This window comes from Scheffersomyces stipitis, chromosome 3 (assembly GCF_000209165.1).
Source record: "Scheffersomyces stipitis CBS 6054 chromosome 3, complete sequence".
In the NCBI taxonomy this organism is placed as follows: domain Eukaryota; kingdom Fungi; phylum Ascomycota; class Pichiomycetes; order Serinales; family Debaryomycetaceae; genus Scheffersomyces; species Scheffersomyces stipitis.
In genome coordinates this window covers 457,617-478,835 of record NC_009043.1, presented here as the reverse complement: position 1 = coordinate 478,835, position 21,219 = coordinate 457,617, and the positions used below count along the sequence as shown (strand labels likewise).

General features: G+C 41.4%; 6 protein-coding genes across 6 annotated transcripts; 4 read left to right on the top strand and 2 right to left on the bottom strand. All coding sequences in view use genetic code 12, as the record gives it.

Moving 5' to 3' along the window:
• Window positions 1–147: 147 nt before the first annotated feature.
• Window positions 148–2,031, bottom strand: PICST_56782 (predicted protein; the record flags this gene model as incomplete). Its single annotated transcript, XM_001383330.1, has 1 exon — window positions 148–2,031. A coding segment is annotated over one exon (1,884 nt), but the record flags the coding sequence as incomplete, so codon positions are not given.
• An 859-nt stretch (window positions 2,032–2,890) lies between these two features.
• Window positions 2,891–3,448, top strand: PICST_56609 (predicted protein; the record flags this gene model as incomplete). Its single annotated transcript, XM_001383688.1, has 1 exon — window positions 2,891–3,448. The coding sequence occupies one exon, from the start codon at window positions 2,891–2,893 to the stop codon at window positions 3,446–3,448; it is 558 nt and encodes a 185-aa protein (XP_001383725.2).
• Window positions 3,449–5,456: 2,008 nt separating this feature from the next.
• On the top strand, window positions 5,457–8,876 carry PICST_14509 (predicted protein; the record flags this gene model as incomplete). Its single annotated transcript, XM_001383687.2, has 4 exons — window positions 5,457–7,334; window positions 7,362–7,422; window positions 7,480–7,617; window positions 7,699–8,876. Coding segments are annotated over 4 exons (3,255 nt in total), but the record flags the coding sequence as incomplete, so codon positions are not given.
• A 252-nt stretch (window positions 8,877–9,128) lies between these two features.
• On the top strand, window positions 9,129–10,427 carry PICST_16361 (predicted protein; the record flags this gene model as incomplete). The annotated part of the gene is made up of 1 exon (XM_001383686.1): window positions 9,129–10,427. A coding segment is annotated over one exon (1,299 nt), but the record flags the coding sequence as incomplete, so codon positions are not given.
• A 460-nt stretch (window positions 10,428–10,887) lies between these two features.
• PICST_56763 (predicted protein) lies at window positions 10,888–11,499 on the bottom strand (the record flags this gene model as incomplete). The annotated part of the gene is made up of 1 exon (XM_001383329.1): window positions 10,888–11,499. A coding segment is annotated over one exon (612 nt), but the record flags the coding sequence as incomplete, so codon positions are not given.
• Window positions 11,500–19,980: 8,481 nt separating this feature from the next.
• RPL26A (60S ribosomal protein L26) lies at window positions 19,981–20,943 on the top strand (the record flags this gene model as incomplete). The annotated part of the gene is made up of 2 exons (XM_001383685.1): window positions 19,981–19,999; window positions 20,478–20,943. The coding sequence occupies 2 exons, from the start codon at window positions 19,981–19,983 to the stop codon at window positions 20,840–20,842; spliced, it is 384 nt and encodes a 127-aa protein (XP_001383722.1).
• Window positions 20,944–21,219: the final 276 nt, after the last annotated feature.

Below are 21,219 nucleotides of genomic sequence, written 5' to 3'. Positions count from 1 at the left end.
CCCATAGTAAAACTGTACCATTTCGACTGTAGACAAAATTGTTCATGTGTTCCGTTAAATACTAGGTTAAAACTGTTCAAGACTAAGTTTGCCAAATAGTTTTACTAAATTATCTTCAATGCCGGCATTTTTTACTCCAGCATTTCCGTTTAGTTTGAGTTCTCGGGCCTGCTCCCAGGTGTCTATTATGCCCTTCATGAGACGAATCGACTCTGAGTTATGGACGTTAACCGTGGGGATAATTTGCTTTATGTTGAAGAAAATTGAAAAGTATGCCAATTCTCGAAACGAAGAATGTTCACTGTACGGCAAAGAATAGATTCTATACAACGATTTATCAGGTGCAGCTTTTTGTTTGCGTACAGCTCTGGGTAATGGAGCTTGGGGCAAAATATCTCTCATGTATGAGTACTGAGGTTTTAAAGTCATCAAGCTAAGTAGTTGTGAAAGGTGGTTTGAATCTGGATTGATGTTGTCTATTGTTAACTCTCCTTCGAGCTCTTCATCAGCCACTGAAGCATCAATTCCCCGACTTCCAGGAACAAAGCTCCAACCCGTAGGACGTAATCCTACACATCGTTCAAAGTGCTCATAGTATTTGTTGTAATTGAAGTAGTTTGATAATTCGGTAGCCGACGAAACAATTTTCATGGGCACCAAATGAACTACACATTCAGCTTTACTTTGCAATGCCAAGTCATCTTCTATTAGTACAGAATTAAGATATTCGTCTTCGTAGGACCTTACGATTTCGATTTTATCTCTTCTACTGCTTATCGTCAGAACATAAATGGGACAGTTCAATCGCTTCAGAATGGCTATTGCAAGGCGTTCCTTTCCAATAAGATACGTCCCAACAAGGATCAAAAATTTCTTCTTCTTGCTCATAGACTGTGAAGAGCCAGTCTTCCAGAAGTCAGTGATCCTGGATTGTGTAAATACACCAAACCAATTAGAGAACAAGGAATTCGAGGATAGTGTTTCGTCGACGTTTTCTTGGTAGATGAGATCGTAGAATAACTCGCCGATAGTCTCACAAACCAATTCTTGTTTAGGAAAGTTGTATTCTGGAGCCATGTAGGTTGTATCTAAGTAGACCTTGTCTAACGGTATCGAGTTCTCATTTTCAATATTGAATCTGTACAATAAGGGATGCTTCAAGATGCTTTCATTGACACGAAAATCTCCACAATGAAGTATTGTTCGATAGCTTCCATCTACTCCGTAGGACTCAAAGAGAAAAATGGCCGATCCAGGACAATGGTTGGCAGTTATAGGAGTTACATATAGACCAGGGTCGCACTTCTGTGATGGGAATCCACCATCTTGAAGATATGATGTACCTTGAGTCATGTCTACGAACGATTTTATTATGTACCTTGTCTCCATTTCCAAATGCTTTATGAAACGAGGATCCACGCTGAAACAACGCGTCAATAAGACACCAGTGATCTTGGTGCAATAGATGATTCTTCTATACTTGGAATCATTGTCGAAGTCTGTGTCTTCTTTAAATACTCTTTCGTAACTCCACTTCTTGGATATCCCACCGTAGTGATCCGAATGAAAATGCGTCAAGAAATACTGGTCTATGGTAGCATGTGGAGCGTAACAAAATGCATCGACTGACACTTCGTAGCTGCTGCAAGAGTCTACTGGAAAAGACAATGTTTTGAGTGTCGGTATTGGATTCCTCTGCTTCGAGTTAATGATCTTTGTAGGAGGCTTTATTTGTTTTACTTTGGGAGTTGCTACAGTTGCATCCAAGATCTCTATACTTTCGGTGGCTGGTTTTCGCTCCACTTCTACATTTGAAGATACATCCCCAGAAGTAATATCGTTCACATAACGGAGTTTCTCTTTCAATATGGCCGGCTCTGCTTTCTTACGTCTTTTAGGCAATGATTCTTGAGTCTTTGATGGATTGCTTTCAAGACTTAATCTCTGAAGACACAAATCGACGTGTCTAGTTCTGTCATCAATGGCATAGTACGTGATATTGTAATTGCAAATTGGACATTTGACTGTATCTTCAATGAAGTCTCCAAACAGGAGTGTTTCGTACTTTTCTGAAGAAGAAACTTTTACTGTACTAGTGAAGGAAGACACAGATGTTTCTATTATAGACCCCGAATCGGATTCCGTAGGATCGATATTTGACCCAATTTTGGTTTCAATTTTGGTATCCAAATTCAAATGCATATTAGACTCTATAACTGAATCACCAGCAGTTCCGAAATTTGCTCTGTTGCTGGGAGCAACATTCGTATTTACACTAGTATTCTCATCTTGGGTCAAATCAATTGACTCAGTACGACGCGGTCTGGTGAATTCGAAAAGAGAGCTCTGCCTTTTAGCAGAAGCAGACAGTTTACGAGATTTCATTGATGCGTATACATACTGCTACAAGTTCTGGAATAGATATTAGTTATCGGTGTGTTTGGAAGAAAACGAATAAAAAAAGGAAACGAATTTGCGATGGAAAGGGCTGCAATTTGAGATTTGGAATCGAGATTTTGTATATGATAAGATTTAGAAATCAAAATTATACAGTGCGAAACCAAAATAGAAAGATTGGGTTTGTATTCTTGGATATTTGATCTTACTCTCTTGACTGCTATAAAGCTAGATAGACTGGAGTGGCTTTTGGAGAGATAACATCTACAATAGGAGAAAGCAATTGGTTATAGAGTAGTGTCTACAATTGAATTTTTGCTTTGATCAACTAAGACAGACATATACTCGAGGTTCACTTACGAGCCATAGCAAATAGAGGACTTGAAAATTCCAGTCAACGTCGGTATCCAAATGGATTTAGATTTACTTTTCAAATCTTTTACATGTATATATAGTTACGCAATTTAGATATATTCGTCTTACAAGAACTGCAATGGGACTTCTTACTATCATCAAGAAACAGAAGATCAAAGACAACGAGATCAGAGTCCTCACTCTAGGTCTAGACAACTCGGGCAAGACTACTATAATCAAGAATATCCTAGGAGAGGATACCAGCACCATATCGCCGACTATGGGGTTCCAGATCAATACATTCACTCATAACGGTGTCACACTCAATGTGTGGGATATAGGAGGGCAGACGACAATACGAAGTTTCTGGGGTAATTACTTCGAGAAAACAAATGTAGTTCTATGGGTAGTGGACACTTTGAGTTTAGAAAGGTTGAAAGAGTCCTACGAAGAATTGAGAGAGAAGGTGATTCTACAAGATCGGCTAGAAGGCGTATACTTAATAGTGCTCATTAACAAGATTGATCTGGTGGCAGACAGAAGTCTGTTGGGGTCTATCAAAAACACAGTGGAGAAGACATTGGACTTGAAAGCGCAGATTCCTCAGACTGATAAATGGGATGTTCAGCTTGTTAGCGGGAAGACAGGTGAAGGTTTGGATGGTGTTCTTGACTGGATCACCTCAAGAGAATACTGAAAAATATAATGCGGAAGGCTCCGACAGGCATACTTCAGTAGGGGAATCAAATCATATGTCATAGCTCTAGATGCCTCGGGTCCTGCTTTGACGAATTGACCATCTCTAGTAAGCTTCACTTCCAATTAGAATCACGTGCACATGACCCCATACATGCCTGTGGAATAAGTCCATTCCAGGGACATACGGCCTCACAATGGCTAGCGACCCTTGCATCCAATCTTGCATAACAAACGAATACAGCGGTAGAAAATGCCAGAAGCTGAAACAGCCTAGACGTTTCTATGCTCCTAGACACATTCGCCTGTATGGAATAGCAACCTAGGTTGTTCACATGTAACTATAGCACTTGATAAGTCTACGGAGTGAATTCAGATCACATTGATTGAATGGGATCAAGAATCTTGCAAAGTAGACTCATCAAGAACGGATCAAAAAGTGAAGTACTAACAGGTTTCAAATCATGTTAATGAAAGTATTTTAGATCCACAAAGAGGTAAAGTGGGGACCGTAACTCCTAATTGCTTCTGGAAGCAACCGGAGTCTCGAACGATATTACGACTACCTAAAACTGAGAAAATGCCTTGATTCATCTGTAACTCCCAAAGTTAGACATGGTACGACAGTTATCCGTAAATTTCACATTGCTTCTGCAAGATTGCACATTCATACGGTTGCGAAATATGATGCACTACTGCTTAGTGACAACGGTAGAAGAACTTTCTTGGCTTTTCTTGTTTCCAAACCTTGTCGATGTCTGGAGCTGTCCCAGAGATCAATCAGAGAATGAAACGCAAGCATTCTCACAGCAATAGACGACCTCCCAACGATATAGTGGTTGCTCTGTCTGCAGAGTACCGAAGCAGCCTGCCTGCAGAAGTTGCCCAGTAATATATTATGACTGTACTGGGCTACAACACTTGCATCACCCAATTGGCTCCAGTAGTTTGAGGGCAGAACGCCAAATGAAAAAGGGGGAGAGGCGAAATTGCGTTAGCCAGCCATTGACACGATGCAGATAAGATAGCGAATATTCACCATCAAGCGTAGCCGGTACCTGGTACTGAAAGAGACTCACTCTACAGTTACTGCATTTCAGTCAGGTTTTTTGGAACAAGCTGTATCTTATTTATGTGTGTATTTTATCCTGTTGCCGTCGTATTTCTGTATGTGTAAATCGATATTAATAGACAATTGGTAAATCTCCATTTTTCACCTGCAGCGGTGGAGCTCTTCTCGATACACGTCTCGAACAAAAAAATAATGCAACAAAAAATAAGGACGAAAAATTCGCAAACGCGTACCAACCGTGTCCAAGGAGGCTTTACGCGTCAAATTGCAAGGGTGAATTTTCCTTCATTGGGACAAAGTATGGGCAACCAATGCAGATCCGCCATGCTAACCATCGGTGTTGTCTAATTGATTGCATCTAAACACAAACTAAAGCTGCAAGCAGAAGGACCGAAAGAAAAACAACACAATAGCTGCCTCTGCCTGGGAAATTATTGTGCTATCCTGTCTGGCCGGCGGTGAATATAATTAGGGTCTCCAGCTCTTCTTCAGTGTACGGAGCAATTGGATGGTTACCAGTGTCGATTTATCTCTTGGATATATCTGACTATCGATTAGACTACTGTAGCATTCATTGCCATTACGTTGCGAGTAGCCACTACTGTTTCTAATCGTCTTGTTTGTTTATCCCAGCATTAATTTTTATATTTTTCACTGTGCTCATCTGCTGGAGTCTGCTTGCTTCTGCTCGATAGCGTACCTCCCATAGTCAACAGTTTCAGCCTGAAACAACAAAATCGGTTTCCGTCTAGCTCCACTATTCCACTATCGTTGGTATCTACTCAAACTACCCAATTTGGTACCTGCTGAAAAATCAATTCTTCATCCTTTCATTCGGTATCTACTCACATTCAACTAATTAGTTCGCATTTTCGTTCATTCATCCATTCTAACCTCTGTCATGACCGTGCTGTCTCCTACCATACTTGAAGCATTGAAGCTGCTCCAAGCCGCTGAGAAGGCGGAGAACAACTGCCTAGTGGAGATTCTCGGAGCTGTTAAGCCGGCCCGCTCCTCCAAGTCTACCATCACCTCCATAGTACGAGGATTGTACACCAAGAACGCAAAGTTGTTAACCATCTTGGACGCAGACATAAAGGAAGTGATAGACAATCCCGAATTCGAACTCGACACCTACAAAGGGTTTGTCAATAGTTTCATTCTCTGGCTTGATGCAGATGCCATGGTGTTGTTTGACAAGTACGCAGCCTTCATAACCAGCAAGGATAGCTACCACAACTTCACGAATTTGGACAAAGTAGAATCATTTGCGGGACCCCTAACTAACTGTGTACATTATCTTGATTTCATTGCTGCCACTTCGAATCTTTTGAGAAATCCGTTTGTTATCGATAAGTTGTCCACAATCAAGGAGTTCATGGAAAGACTTCTTAATAACTACCGAGAGCTTCTCGAGCTGAGCCGTTTGAATGATATCGGTTTTGCCAACATCAATGCCTTCGTGACACCCACAACACCTACAGTAACCCACAAGCCTCCTTCCAGAGGCCCTCCCAAAGTCTCGGGTATTTTCAAGTTGGAACAAATTGTCGAAAGAACAAAAGATGAGCCTCTTTTGCTTCACGACAAGGATCACAAGGAAGTGCCCATAGAGTTGGTTTTATTGGATATTGGTGGCAGTAGAGGTTCTCATGGTAAGAAGTACAACTCATTGGCTATTCTCCAGGTCCATTCTGGAACAAAGGAGTTCAGTAGATCGTTAATGTTTCCTCCCTTTAGAGTCAACGAGGTATCTGTAGATTTCAAGAGGGATACGTTGTTCTTGAAAGCTATCAATTTCTCTCATCCCGAGAATACAGACTCAGTTATCTCCATAACTGGGTTGGATTCCCAGTTTTTGTATGACTGGCACAAGAAGCTCACAGCCATTTTCCCAGAGGAAGCAAAACATTCGCCAGTAGGGGAGGACTCCTTCTTGATTACTCCTGTAAATAGTCCCACCAAGATGGCAGGATTAGGCATCAATGTTCTTTCTGACTCTGAACACAAACAGGACATTAAGGACAGAGAAGAACAGCAAAAATACCACACTCCACAGAAACCCAAGCTCTACATCCAAGAGACTTCGGAGCAGTCGAGTTCACCATTGTCACAATTGGAAAAACATTTCCGCAACTCGATCCAGAAACTGAATGGAACTAATGAGATACCAATCTTGCCTCCTCCACCTCCAGCATTCCAGTTGAGAAAACCATCTTCGACTTCGATTCAATCTGAAGACTCTTCCGACTCAGCAAAGACTCAATATGATCGCAGTTTGAGCATCATAGAAAAAACTGTTTCTTCAACTACATTGGCTCGTTTGGTATCGACAAAAGCTGACGGAGACACATGCCCAACCAAGGTTATAAACAAGAGAACAATGGAATCTTCCTTGGACTGTGATGCGGGAGGACGTCCTATTTCTTCTCAGGGCGAAATCGTAGATGTAGAAGGCACACCAGTAATGATTAAGGCTCCTACATTGCCCAATATTGTAACAGAAACTGGTAGATTATCTTTGTCTGACAAACACCATTCTGGACAGCAAACTAAATTTTCATCTGTTCCCGACCTTGCCACTGGCCGTAGTTCAAATTTGTATCAATTGTCGACTGGCTCTGAAATTGATATTTCTAATTTCGGCAAGGACTACCGTCCTTCGTTTGCTGAATCTGAAGTCTCCATAAATTCTAAAAAGGGATCTTCTCCTTCTGTTGGGTCTGGCACCCCGGGAACTCAGAAGAAGCCAACAAGAAAAAAGTCGTTGTTCAACCTTTTCAAAAAGGGATCTAAAGCAAACTTAAACGATAATGTGGCTGGTTTCCAAATGGTTAACAAGTCCGTAGATTCAGTTTCTACAAATACCAACTTGGCAAACAAATCAATGGATTCAACTTCGAGTGTTTTCAATACAGCAAATAGATCGTTGGTCACGTCTTCAAAGCATTTCAACGCAGCTGATCAATCTTTTAATTCCTTTTCCTCAAGCATTTTGAACAAGAAAGACTCTGATGATTCGGTTACTTCGAGTATTTCTACTAACGACTTGATGAAGAAGGACTCGGATGCAACTCTTAATTCTTCAACAAAGAATAGTAAGGTGGATCAGGTTGATGCTGGAAACCCTACAAATAAGAGTGAAGAATCAACTCCCTCTACTGAATCCAGTAGATCAGCAATTCCAACTGCATTTGCATTGCCATCTTCAACTTCAACATACTTCTTCAAACAGTACAAGAACGGTTCAAGTGCAAGCCTCGGTCAACACAACGACTCGCAGACTAACTTGGAACTTCTAGAAAGCACAGAGGAAGAATTGTTTGTGTCTGATGAAATCAAGTCCATGATCAACGACGATCACTCAATAGAATTTTTCATTACAGAAGCCACGCCCAAGGCGATGAAGGTGTCAAAATGGAAACCTAAGTATGGTAAGTGGGAAATGATCACAGTTAACGAGAATTTGTTTGCAAGAATTGTTACCAACTATCATCTTAACAAGAGTTGGATAATATTCTTCAAACAGGATACTGATGCAAACAATGCTGAAATTGATAAGCCAATCTTATTGTTGGACATCGTTGGAGGGCAAACTTCAGTCAAGCTTAATGCTTTGGACTTGCAAATCTCTTCCATTAATTCCGTTACTTCTGAAAAGATGCAAATTATGGTCAGATGCAAGACTTCGGCATTGGGAAACAGCATTCTTACCAACGTCAATAATGTTATGGGGGTTTTGTCAGCAAATGCAAAGAATAATAATTACGGATCCTTACAAAACTCGGAGTTAGCACCATCTTCTTTTACAATAACCTCTTCAATAATGGATGGAAAGTGCCAACCAAGTGCATCCACTACTTATAGCAGTTTCAGTTCGAGTGAATCAAGGTCAACCACTAAATCGGCAAAACCAATTTCGAGAATGAAGAAAGGTGGCTCAGATTATTCAATCAATTCCCAAGAGGCGGCCAATCTCAACATCCTCACTAACCCTGACAACACCAAGTTGATCTTGTTGAATCAGATGCCCGTCAGGTTGCAAAAGCAGCTAGAATCTTATAACAGCATCAGCACGCCTTCTTCATGGAAAATTCTTTCCATGTACAGTTTAACTGTATATCTGATAACCGAATCCTTCACCAACAAGTCATATTTCAACTTGGTGTTGAAAAAAACTGATATAGAGAGCAAAGCTGAAACAGAGTTCAACTGGTTGATTCGTGATGCAGAGATGTATAAACGTATCGAACGAATTGGAAAAGCAGGTTTACTTGTCAAAGTCACAAACGATGATATTTTCATGATAGAATGCAAGGGCCGAAAGGAATTACACCAGTTAATAGGCATCTTCTAGTTTTTAGACTGACAAAAAGTAATTATGATAATGTACGATTATAGATTGTAAATGTGTGCGCTACCAATTCTCAAGCGGGTAAAGTTAATTTTGCAACCGTTTTTAGTTTTTGCAATCGTTGCTTGTGTACTTTCCCTTTTTATTAACTGACAAAAGATTCTCCAAATATATCAGAAAATGAAGTTTTTTGTTACTATCAGTACTCTCGTTGCCTTGACAGCATTTTCTCTGGCTGCTGTTACCAATTCCGATATCAGTACTATAGATATTGTGGGAAACAAGTTCTTCTACAATGATACAGGAGAACAATTCTTCCTCAAGGGCATTGCCTATCAAAGATCCAGAAGAGAAGGGGAGGACTTTGATAGAAGTAAAGAAGTTCCCTACATTGACTCTTTAGCCAATATTACTACTTGTTTAAGGGATTTGCCTCTTTTAGTTGAACTTGGCGTCAACGTTATCAGAGTTTACCAGATTGATCCAAATGCTGACCACGACATTTGTATGAATGCTTTGGCAAGTAAGGGAATCTACGTCTTGGCTGATATGGCAGAATCTGAAATGTCTATTGTCAGAAACAACCCAAATTGGGATACTACTCTCTATACACGTTATACTTCTGTTGTCGATGCTTTGCACAAATACAACAACTTGTTGGGATTGATTGCTGGTAACGAAGTCACCAACACAAAGTACAATACCGATGCTTCTCCCTTTGTGAGAGCTGCAATCAGGGATGTCAGGAAGTACATTAAGAACAGCGGCTACAGAAAGATTCCTCTTGGTTATGCTTCTAACGACGATCCCGAGATTAGAAAACTGCTTTCCAATTACTTTGTCTGTGAAGACCCAGCTACGAGATGTAGCACTGCTGACTTTTTTGGGCTTAACACTTATGAATGGTGTGGCTACTCCACTTACGCCACTTCTGGCTATCGTGATCTCACCATTGAATATTCCAAGTTTCCAGTTCCAATTTTCTTTAGTGAGTTCGGCTGTAATGCTGTGTCTCCGCGTCCCTTTACAGAAGTTGAAGCTCTCTACGGAAGTACAATGGCAAAGGTATGGTCTGGAGGAATTGTTTATGAATACTTTCAAGAAGTTAACAACTACGGTGTGGTCAAGGAAAATGATGATGGTTCAGTTGCCAAATTGGAAGACTTTGAGTTTCTTAAGCAGAGATATAATAGTGTGATTCCTCAAGGCATAACCGCTGCTGAAGAATCGGCAAGAGAAATTCCAAAACTCAATTGTCTGGGACAAAATGACATTTGGAAAGCAAACACCAGTCTTCCTCTAATACCCAGTAGTGGCAAGTGTGATTGTATCTATGAACTGTTCAAGTGTACCGCTAATCCTGCCAATCTTGACAACGACTTGTTGAAGGAGATATGTTCCAATATTGACTGCTCTGAAATTAGTGCCAATGGAACTACAGGCGTCTATGGTCCTTATTCTGATTGCCTGCTCCAACAGAAACTTTCCTATGTTTTGAACAAACAATACATTGAAGGAGGAAACAAGACAGAATTGTGCGATTATGATGGAAAAGCACTTCTCGATGACTCTGTAAAGTCAAACAAAACCTTGACAGAATCATGCAAAGTCCATATCACAAGGTTGGCAGAAGACGGACAAAAGAAATGGCTAGAGTACAACTACTTCTGGAGTCTCCTCAAAAATACGTATCCTCAAGTTCAATACCCCCATTTGGAAAATCGTCAAGTACAGCAATCTCCTCTGAATCCCAAACTTCTTGCTCCCTTAGCTAACGGCACCAATGGGTCCATTGCAAAGAACGATGGTGGATACACTCAAACTGCCAAGGCACTCAGTTGTCTCGTTCCGGTTGGAATAGCAATTGGTGTTCTTTTGTGCTTCTAATGATATTCTCTGCTAATCGGTATAGTATTTTTACAGTGTTTTTTCATATCGATTTAGTGTATCTACGAATCAACAGCCAATCATTAAATCCTTTTATTAATCGTAAGACGTTAGAGTATTTACAGATTTAATTATCTTTCTTAGGGCCCCACTTTAAACCCAAGAATCCGTTACTATCCTTAAGATGAGGTACGTAATTCTTAGGCTGGAATCTTGGCTCCACAATGTATACTCTCTTGGATCCTGGCTTATCTAAGGCGATGTAGGCAAACTCCGAGCTCCAGAATGAAGTATCTATTTGTTCCAAAATGACAGTTGCATGCTTTCCAGCATCTGATTCTACGTGGAATTTCATCACATGATGATCTTTACCGTCTTGGCCCTTGGTTCTGATACTTTGAACGGGTCTATTCCGCACCCATCTGTCGCCAGGGACTTCACCATATGCTTTCAATCTGTGACCTGGTTTGAAGTCTAACAACTCTTGGGCAATTTCGCTCTTTTCTACAAGTTTGACAGCTTTGTTGAATGTTCTGGTGTCACCAGAAGGAAGAAACAACTCCGACAAGATCAAGTACACCACCAAGACGGCTACACCAGTAGCAGCAAGAACAATGACAGAAGATAACGAGAACGTAAAGGCTCGGGTAGCCTTGTTGAGGATTCTCTTGCCCTTTTCATTTTTGTCGTGAGAAGGAGGTGGAGGAGGTGGTGCAGTCTTTGTAGAATAGAATCTAAAAGTTTTGGAATCCAATCTGGAAATTTTACTATTTGAAGAAAATGAACTTGGTGAAAATTTATAATTGAATGGAACAATCTTATCGAAATTGATAGCTGGAGAAACGTTGGAAGAACTGGCCGCTGAGGCTGAACTGTTGAAGTACATTTTTAATGAATATGTAGCTGGACTCAATGAGATTCGGGACTTGCCCAAAGCCGTGGCCACAGATCTGATTCCTACAGCTTGAACGGAATACATGGTTAGGTTGCAGATCGATGAGCTATATGGCCAAAAAGCTGAAAATGAGCCAAAGTATTATATGTGATATGTATAATAGCGATGAGCAAACAATTCGTGCAGAGAAATGGATGTATCTGAAGAAGAATGGAAATTAGTTATAGATTCAAGTGGGGCATGATAATTTGACCATTTTATCAACTTTTTTTCGGGCTCTTTTGACAGGCTCATTTTTAGTGAGAATTCATTTTGGCCTTGCAACCGGCTGCAAATTTGGACAATGAGGCTGTTGCAATTTGGTGACTTGGGTTGGCATAATTAGGAAGTTTAAGTTGTCACAATGTTTTGAAAGCTCTTGTTAGTTGTGGGAAGTTTTAGTTTTGCTTTGCTACTGGGATATGGAAGAAGATAGAGATTCACGCGAAATCGAGTCGAAGATTTCTCTTATGTGTTTATTTGTGCAATGAGTGAAAATGTTTAAGTCGAAAGAGATCACAGAGATTCTGAATGGACATGGTCGATATCAGGTCTGTTCTTTCTTGAAGGTTGCCTCTTGAGTCAATTTATTTGAAGCAATATTACGAGGAGGCATGAAGACGGAGATCTGAGTTTTTCATCTTTCCCATTCGCTCCATTTTTTGCTAGAAAGACATCCTTCAGCTTACATAGCTATGTATAGAAATACTTAGTGAATAGATGCTTGCCTATCTGGAGTATTTTAATTTCACTTATAAAGAATAAAGGTGAAATGAAACCAACTTGCTGTTAACTGTTTTTTTTTGACGAAATGGCATGTATTACGACTAAAGTCTAACCTATCTACTACAAAGTATATAAATCATCCTCTAATCCATACCGAATGGTGGAGGAAATCCTAGGATAAAAACCTCCGAGTGAAATTACCTAAAAACTAGGTGATATCCTTAGAAAACTGTAGAAAACTTGACAACGGTATATGCTACCGGACTTGTAAAATGTTTAAATAAGACGTCTAGACTGCAAAATCGATACCCAAGTAGAAAGTGTTGACAGAGAGAAGGATTCCCTGTCTTCACTGTTCCGCCGTCGAACTTGAAATAAGTAGACAGTAAGGAAGTATCGATTTAGAGAAAGGAAAGCAGCCACGGGAAGTTCAAACTTACCAATGATGTTGTTTAAATCTAGGTTCATACCTTCAGGCCCTAACAAATTCCAAAACGTGCGGCTAGCCTCACAGTCTTGGTAGGTATGGTGAAAGTATTTCCGTCTTTCAATTGAGTTGAGGCACATTACACAATCTTCAAGAGCCTCCGGATTGCCGTGGCGTTCGCGGTGACCAAGGTGGACCCTGTGTAATTCCTCTGTCCCTTTGGGATGAAGAAGTTGTACTTTATAAAGAGCCTTCCAAAACTTGGGGTAATTGTCCTGTAGCAGGGGAAACTTTTGAAGTAGCGTACTGGAGCTACACACCGGGGCTTGTTGCTCATATTTTGCTGATCTACGGGTAAATGTCATGCGATCAACACGGCTGGTTATGTGTTTATCCCAATCCAGCTGAAGTGGCGGGTTACGCACCATCTCTTGTTTCTCATTAAGCGTGAAGGGCTTTTTAAAATATGAATTAATCCAAAACCTCCTACCCCTTTCATCCGGGATATGGTAGCGGTTTTTCGGCTTAATGATGGTAAACCATGCTTCGAGCCATGCTATTTCGGCTCTGGTGAATTGATTGTAGGTCTTGTACGCTGACATTGCATGATCTTTGTTTTGGACCGCGTAGTTCACAAGGAAAAGGTACCACGGTACGATGTCCCATTTCAGGGGATCAAGTTGATTGCGTGTCGGAGGGTAAATTGTATCAATGAAGGATTGAAGTTTGTCACGGAGAACTATGAGATTCCAATCCACCAGATTCGTCAACGTTTCGTAGATAACTTTTGCCCGTCTTCCTAAGAGCTGTTGCTTGACATTGAGTAGTCCGAAGCCCCCTTTCTTTTTCAAGCTACTAAGGTTTCTGTCGCTAATGCGAGGGAGATGTCCCTTTACCATCTTTTTGATGTGCTTGATATTGTCATTTGCCATGGGATCATGTAGGTCTCGGAAGTAAATTTTCGAGAAGATGTAAGTATTGAACCCCGTGCATCTGAGATGAATTGGCAATTCTTGTATGGTGTGGAAATGTAGCTGTGTGGAAAGAGAGGAGATATACGAATCCCATCGGAAGCCGTTAAGCGGAACTCCGAGGTATTTGTAGTCAGTGGTGCTAATGTCAAGGACTTCAAAGCCAAGGATCTTGGTAACATCTTCGGGAGGTGACTGGCCCCAGTGGCAGGTCCGGGACTTGGCGATACTGACCAACGAGTTGGATGCTTGTTCAAATAGAGTAAGTTCTTCTTTGAGAATTTCATGATCTCTGGTTCCCTTCACAAAAACTGTGAGATCATCTGCAAAGGCTGAATATTTCGCTGTTAGCGGTGGTAGATGGTCGAGTTGAATCGGAATTCCCTCGAGCCGACTCTGTAATCGTTGTAAAAGAGGCTCCAAGCAGAGATTGAAAAGGATAGGCAGCACTGGGTTGCCTTGTCTCGTTCCCTGTTTGAGTGGAAAGGTCTCTGACTTTGTGTTGTTGGTAAAAATGGCTGCAAATTGTTGTGTCGTTACCAGGAGCAAGATCCGCTTGAATCTGGGGCCAAAGCCAAGTTGGTCGAGTACTGCAGACAAATAGTCGTGCGATATCCGATCAAATGCTTTAGTCAAGTCCAATATAATGACATTTGCACTTTTCAGAGTCTCGGGGTCTTTTGATACTTTGTCGATGAGGGCCCGGAACCGTTGGATTTGAAAGTCCATCTGGCGTTCGGGCATAAAGCCGCATTGGTCATAGCCGATGAGGTCCTTGGTCACCTTTTGAAGGCGCATATTAAGGACCTGCGAAATCACCCTTAAAGAAGTATTAATAAGGGAGATGGGACGGAAATCATCGACCGTGAGGTCCTTACGTTTTCTCTTGGGTATCAAACGGATGAGAACTAGAGCCATTGACTCTGGTAATATTCCCGTTTGCATGATATTCTCCGCGTCCTTTGTTAATAGTGGGCCTGCCTTGTCCCAGATAGCCTTTAGGAAAAGATAGGTCACTCCATCTTCTCCTGGCGTGGAGCTGTTGGCAGTCCGCTGTAATCCGGACGTAAGTTCTTCATATGTGATTGGCTTTTCAAGCTCCACACTGTCGCTGGCTGATACTTTGCGACGGAACAGCTGTACATACCTCCTAATGGAGAGTTTGGCTTCTTGGGCCTGGGAATCCAGGTAAAGCGCTGCAAGGTGTTCTCGTTGTATCTCTAGTATATCTTTGGTTGTGATGGCGGTGCGAGCCCGATCTGCGGTTGTGAGTGTACTCACAATTGTTGCTGCATGGGTTGCCCCTTTGAACCGGTCGTTGAGATCCTTGAAGATCTTTGGTGGTTGCCTCTCTTCTATTTGGGAAGTGACCGACTGTTGATTTCTAAGATAGCCTATTATTCTAGGCAATCGTTTTATGAATGCAGTGTAGTCGGAAAATCTTGTTTGTTGTAAGATACTGAAGAGATGTGTGTTGTCTAGCCAGTGGTCCTTTACGATGAAGCGGGGTTTTCTGATTTTTAAGGTCGCTTTTGGAAGGATAATAAGGTCTATTTCAACTGTTATATGAGTTGATGAGATTATGCCTTCTTTGTGTTGATGGTATCGCCAAACCCTGTCTTTAAGAGACGTGGGGAGATAGATACGATCGAGGCGGCGACAATTTCGGAAATTGTCATTCGTGAATAATTTGATTTGAGGATCGAGCCCTCTGAGAGTGTCGTGGAGTTGTAAGCCATGGAAGATAGCATTGAATGCATCGCGTGATGCGACTTCCGTGTTTTGTCCGACGTGAAAGGAGTCAATTTCAGGGTCAAGGACCATGTTGAAATCGCCCCCTAGGCAGACGTGGAATGTAGCTCCTGCGTTGTTTAGTTTGAAGCTTTGGGTGATGATGTCAATTTGGGAGTGTAATGAGGTAAACAACTTGGCCTGAGCCGGATAGTTCCCGCTTGGGCCGTACACGGATATTATGAGGATGTATTCCTCTTTCTCCGTTAGTTTGATGATGGCGTCAGTTGCATAGGGAGCAAGGTCGGCGTCTAGATCAAGGTTGTTACTTGATATTTGCTGGAAGTGGGAGTACTGGAGATTTAAGATTATCCCAGTGCGTGATGAAGTGTTGGTGTAGATTAACTCCTTTTGGGAGTCTTTCAATGTATTCAGGAGCCCATGAATCCATTCCGGTGTCAAATTTGGCAGCGAAGTAGAAGAGGTTTCCTGGAACAGGTTGTTGTAGTTTAGGTTTTGAGAGTGGAAAACAGTTTCCTGGATGAGGAGAATGTCGCATTTATGTGCTAGTTCTCGAATTTTCGCAGGATCCTGGTTTCGTTGAATGTTCTTGGATCTAATCGTTATTAAGTTGTTGCGATGATTCACTTCCGATGCCTTTAAGGTCGGATTGGTTATCGCCGTATCTAGTAGATTACTCATATTAATAATCTATTGTGTTGGAGGGGTTGGCTTCGTGTGAGCCAATCGTGACAGTTACCGGTTGATGAGCCAAATTAGTATGGTCAACAATGTCCTGGTGTATACTTGGAGAGTCGACTTGTGTTGGGTCGACGCTTTGACTTTGAAATCTTAGTGAAGGGTCAGATCTTTCCATGTTGTCCAAAATTGTGGATTCCGGTTCCCCTAGAGTGGATCCTAGTGGGGAATCCGTGATATCCATGACTCTGGCAGGAGGATCTGTTATTGGCGGAGGATCTCGTAGTGTTGGGATGCGGCTGGCTGAGGTGTTTTGTGCCTGCAGTTCGTCGCGGCTTAAACTAAGAGTCTTATTAAGTGCTTCATGCACCCTTTGGGACTGTCTTAGAGTCTGACTTTTGTTGGAGTGGGAGAGTCCTATAATAGGAGAGTAAGGGGTCGGTTGCTTCCTTGTGAGAGGGGCTAGGCGACCCGAGTAGGATGGTGAAGAGATTGGGGTTGCTAGGGGTTTGGTTTTTGATGTGACAAGGGATTTACCTTGCTTTCTTGGGCGAGGCGTGATTGGTTGAAGGAGCGGTTGTGTTCTGGTCGGTTTGTTGCCAGCGGCATTGATTGTAGTTTCTGGGAGGAGCTCCATTTCTTGGTCCTGAACCTGGTGGCTAAGGATGACGGATGCTTCATCGTCACGGATATCTTCATCTTCGTCTGAATCGGTGTATCTTACTGTTTCGTCATCATCATCTTGGATGTATTCCCTTTGGATTTGATCTTGTGGTCTCTCGTTGTTTGAGGTATTGCGAGGTACCCCTGTAGATTTAGGGTGCATGATAGCTCTCATGGTTTGGTGGGAGTCAGGTTGTGCTGACTGGTTATGGCTCACGTGTTCTGTTACTCCCGATTCTGGGAGGTCGGCGAGTGGCGCGAATCGATTACCTCCTTGTCTATGTTGGGAGATTAAGGGTTGTGGTTCCTTTCGGCGTGGAGCGCCTTTGGTCACCGGGTTAAACCCATCGTCGTCCTTTTGATGTTGTTTGTATGGACGTGCGTTGTTAGGGGATTCGTTCTGATAAAAATAGGGTACCTTTGCAACCGGGGCCTTGAATGTTGGGCATCGTTTGGTTGAGTGCTGATTGGTGTGACATTTGAAACAGAATTGGTATGAGGAGATAATGTCTAGTTGTACACCCTGCATGAAGGCGTTCTTTCTGTTTGGAATCCTATCCGATTCCGTCGCAATCAAATAGAAAGCAGACTGGAATCTTGACAGAGTCGATCTGCCTTTGTGGAGTGGTACTTCCCTTCGGTGTTTAGCTAGAATATCGTATACGATAGGCTCTCGTTCTTCCCTGCGTAAAGACCTGTATTGAGGTACTTGATACGTGTCAAGCGTATTTGGGTTGAACATTGCTTCTAATAGATTGTCTAAGTTTTTGTTTCCAATTGGGGCTTTTATACCCACAAGAAAGACGTTGGGATAACTAGAAAGAGGAATAAGTTTAAGTGTAAATCTGTAGTTGCCTTCTTCCCCTGTGTAGTAAGGGTCGAATATTTCTTCAAATTTAGTCTTCAGCCATTTCTTTGGACCTTGAGATTTGAAGCGTGGAACTACAGTATTACTTTCAGTAATGGAGAAGTTAAAGTTTAAGTGCAGATTGTCCCGGATATGTATGTGGAAATACTCCTTTATGTCATAAATCCTTTGAGTGATTTGAAGTGTTTTCTCCAACTCTTCAATTTCAAGTTGGGTATTGTTGATGCCCCGCTTCAACTCCTGCTCCAGAGGGTCCCCTGGGGATATCTGGTTTTGGTAAAATTGAAGTGATTTTTTGAGACTGGCAATACTCTGCTCGGTGTGTTCTTCTAACTCATCTAACCTATCAGGTATAGTCTCCTTAAAGTGGGTAAGAATTATCCTAGCTTTGTCCTCGATGCTCATTTGGGGTTTTAACAGGTTCAGTCTGTATTCAAATGAGTCAATGTGGACTCTTACATCTAACTTTTCAGCAACGTTTCTGCCGATTGTGCTGAGGGTTGACACTCTTACCTCCTCAGGCGTATCCCAGTCGTCGAACCTTTTCTGTTGGCCCTTATAGTTTGCTTCCGATAACCCTTCTAAGTGACTGATAAGTGTCGAGTATGTGTCAAACTGGTCAAAGACTTCATTGGTGGTAGGAACGTCCATCTTCATCTGTTCTTGGAGGGCCTCCATTTTCAGTCTGTATGTTTGAAGTATTTTGTCGGATTCTTTATCGGGAACATCTTGAAGAATATCTGCCCATTTTGCCTTATTAGGGTTTGGAAGAGGAGTAGATCTAATTGCCTTGGGGTTTGAGGGATGAATCCTTTTCTTAGAAGAACTCTTTGAGGTTCCTAAGAGTGGGTATTCCTCTGCTTCAAGGTCTTGTGTATTTTTTTCTGGGAGTTTTGTATTTTCGGAGTTTTTTTGGTTTTTATTTAAGTATTGTAAGGATTCAGAATTTTTTTGGGTTTTTGTATTTTCTTTAAGTTGGTGTACAAGGAGAGAATCTTCTTGTTCGGGCAAGTTCGAGAGGCTGGTTGTAGAATTTAAAGAAATGTGATCCATTTCATTATCATCGTTTGCAGCCATTTCCTGGTCGTGTACCTCGTCAAGCACGTGACTTTGAAAAATTTCCGAAACTGAGGTTTCAAAACTTTCCATAGTAGGACTTAATGGGGTCTGGTTCTGAATAACCAGCTCGTCCATGGGATTATCCCGTAGTTGGGCCGGTTCCTCAGAGGTAGATGACACTGCAGTCACGAAGGATGGCTCTAAATTGCCGTTTTCATCGGCATCTGTGGACTCGCCATCGAGGTCCATCAGATCAGGGGGTGCGACATGGTCGTGTGGATTTCGGTCAATATCCGGTGGTTTTGGCTCGTTTAAGGCTTGATTTGAAGAGCTTTCACCAGAGAAACCCCCTAGAGGTCCCTCTGGCTGATTGATTGGTCGTAGTTCTGACATCTTTTTAACTGTTGCGGCACGGATGTTCTCGTTTAGGTATCGAACGGTGGAAAAAGTGTCCCTCATGGGTTACAAACAAGCCCTTGTGGCCTAATTGGTTAAGGTGTTATCCTCCGGAGATAATGATTGCGGGTTCGAGTCCCGCCTCGGGCTTGCTAGTAACAATTTATTTTTGCTAATTTTTGCAATACAAAAGCATTCCCAGTTAGAATATGAGAGGATTAGTTGTCAATCTTTACATGTATAAAGAATTTGAGCTATAGTTCGAAGTCGTTTGTGTATTTTAGAGTAGCAAGTGCACTGAGATCACTACAAGTGTATGCAACCTTATGAAATACCCAGAATACAATGAGAATAACATACCAAATATTTATATTTGGATAGCGAATAAGAAGTATCTGTACTATTCTGATGAAACCTACTTCATAAATACTACTTCATAAAAGCACTTTTAGCTCCATCAGCCTGAATGCTAGTACGTATTTGTTGGTCAAGGGAAATTTGCACCCATTAGTCTCTCAAATTAGTCATGTGCCAATGAAAATATTAGGGCTTCCGCCCTCAATCTGGTACTCGCACTTCGCTTCCGAAAATTTTTCTCCCTACAGCGCTGAGACTGCCTATAGCCTTCACACTGTGAGCAACAATTTTCACCTGGATTCTGCTAGTATGGTGAAAATTTAATTTTATTAAAAACACTTTGTGAGGTTTAGGTAACTCCTTTTTGCTAAGTACTAGTATCATTAAAGATGGCCAAAATCAGTCAAGGTAAATATCGATTCAAGAATGCGGAATACAGTATAGTCGTGGATAGAGTCTTGAGAGTTGAATAGGTTTTGACATTCCCTATTTGAAGATATCGATGAAATGAATCCAAGTTGAGCAGTGATCACTTTATCCATACGAAAAAAGACAAAATTGTAGCTTCCAAGTCAAATAATATTGTCCAAGCAGTTGTTAGATATCAACTAAAGATGAAGGTATTCAACCTAGTGAATCCTGTAGTGTCATTGTCTTTCCAAGTGTTATCATAAATTTTGAAGATTTTTATCAAGACATCGCAATTCAAGTCCCCATCTCAAGTTCCCAATGACCAGTTGAAATCTTTTCATTGCAGAGATATCCAGAGTGACTTCATCCATATACCTAACGTTCGAACTTGTTCAATAAGTACTCAGCTCGACTCCACGATTCATGTTACAGCTTTATACCAATAAGACCAAACAGTATACTAACAGTTTTCTAGACGTTTCTTCTTCTCGTTCTAAAGCCAGAAAAGCTTACTTCACTTCCTCCTCTGTGGAAAGAAGAGCTTTGTTATCTGCTCCATTGTCTAAAGAATTAAGAGAACAGTACAACATCAAGTCCTTGCCAATCAGAAAGGAAGATGAAGTCTTGGTTGTCAGAGGTTCCAAGAAGGGTTCCGAAGGTAAGATCAACTCCGTCTACAGATTGAAGTTCGCTGTCCAAATCGAAAAGTTACAAAAGGAAAAGTCCAACGGTGCTTCCGTCCCAATCAACATTCACCCATCCAAGGTTGTCATCACCAAGTTGCACTTGGACAAGGACAGAAAGGCCTTGATCGAAAGAAAGGGTGGTAAGCTCGAATAAATTATTTTCATATTGTCATAAATTCTATACATAAAGGATGAATATCCGAGACATCTAAATTCTGTGTTTTATATAATATGAATGTATTTTAATGGTTCCGTATTGAGTGGCATATTGTAGTTCTAATGTCTGAAAACTTCACTTTCAAGAAACACATAGTATGTAGTGTGTAAGAGTGGATTGAATCCATGGCAAAGTAGTCTGCTAGTGTAACATGAATTTGAAACTATTGGCTATTCATATCACACTGTTCTAAATTAGTTCTCTTGATTAGGAAATCATGCTGTTATCCATTTTTTCGCCTCTATCTACTGCTCTAATTACATTCCTTGTCTTTCTAGACTGTAGCTCAGAAGAATCTTTGTTACCTCCACAAG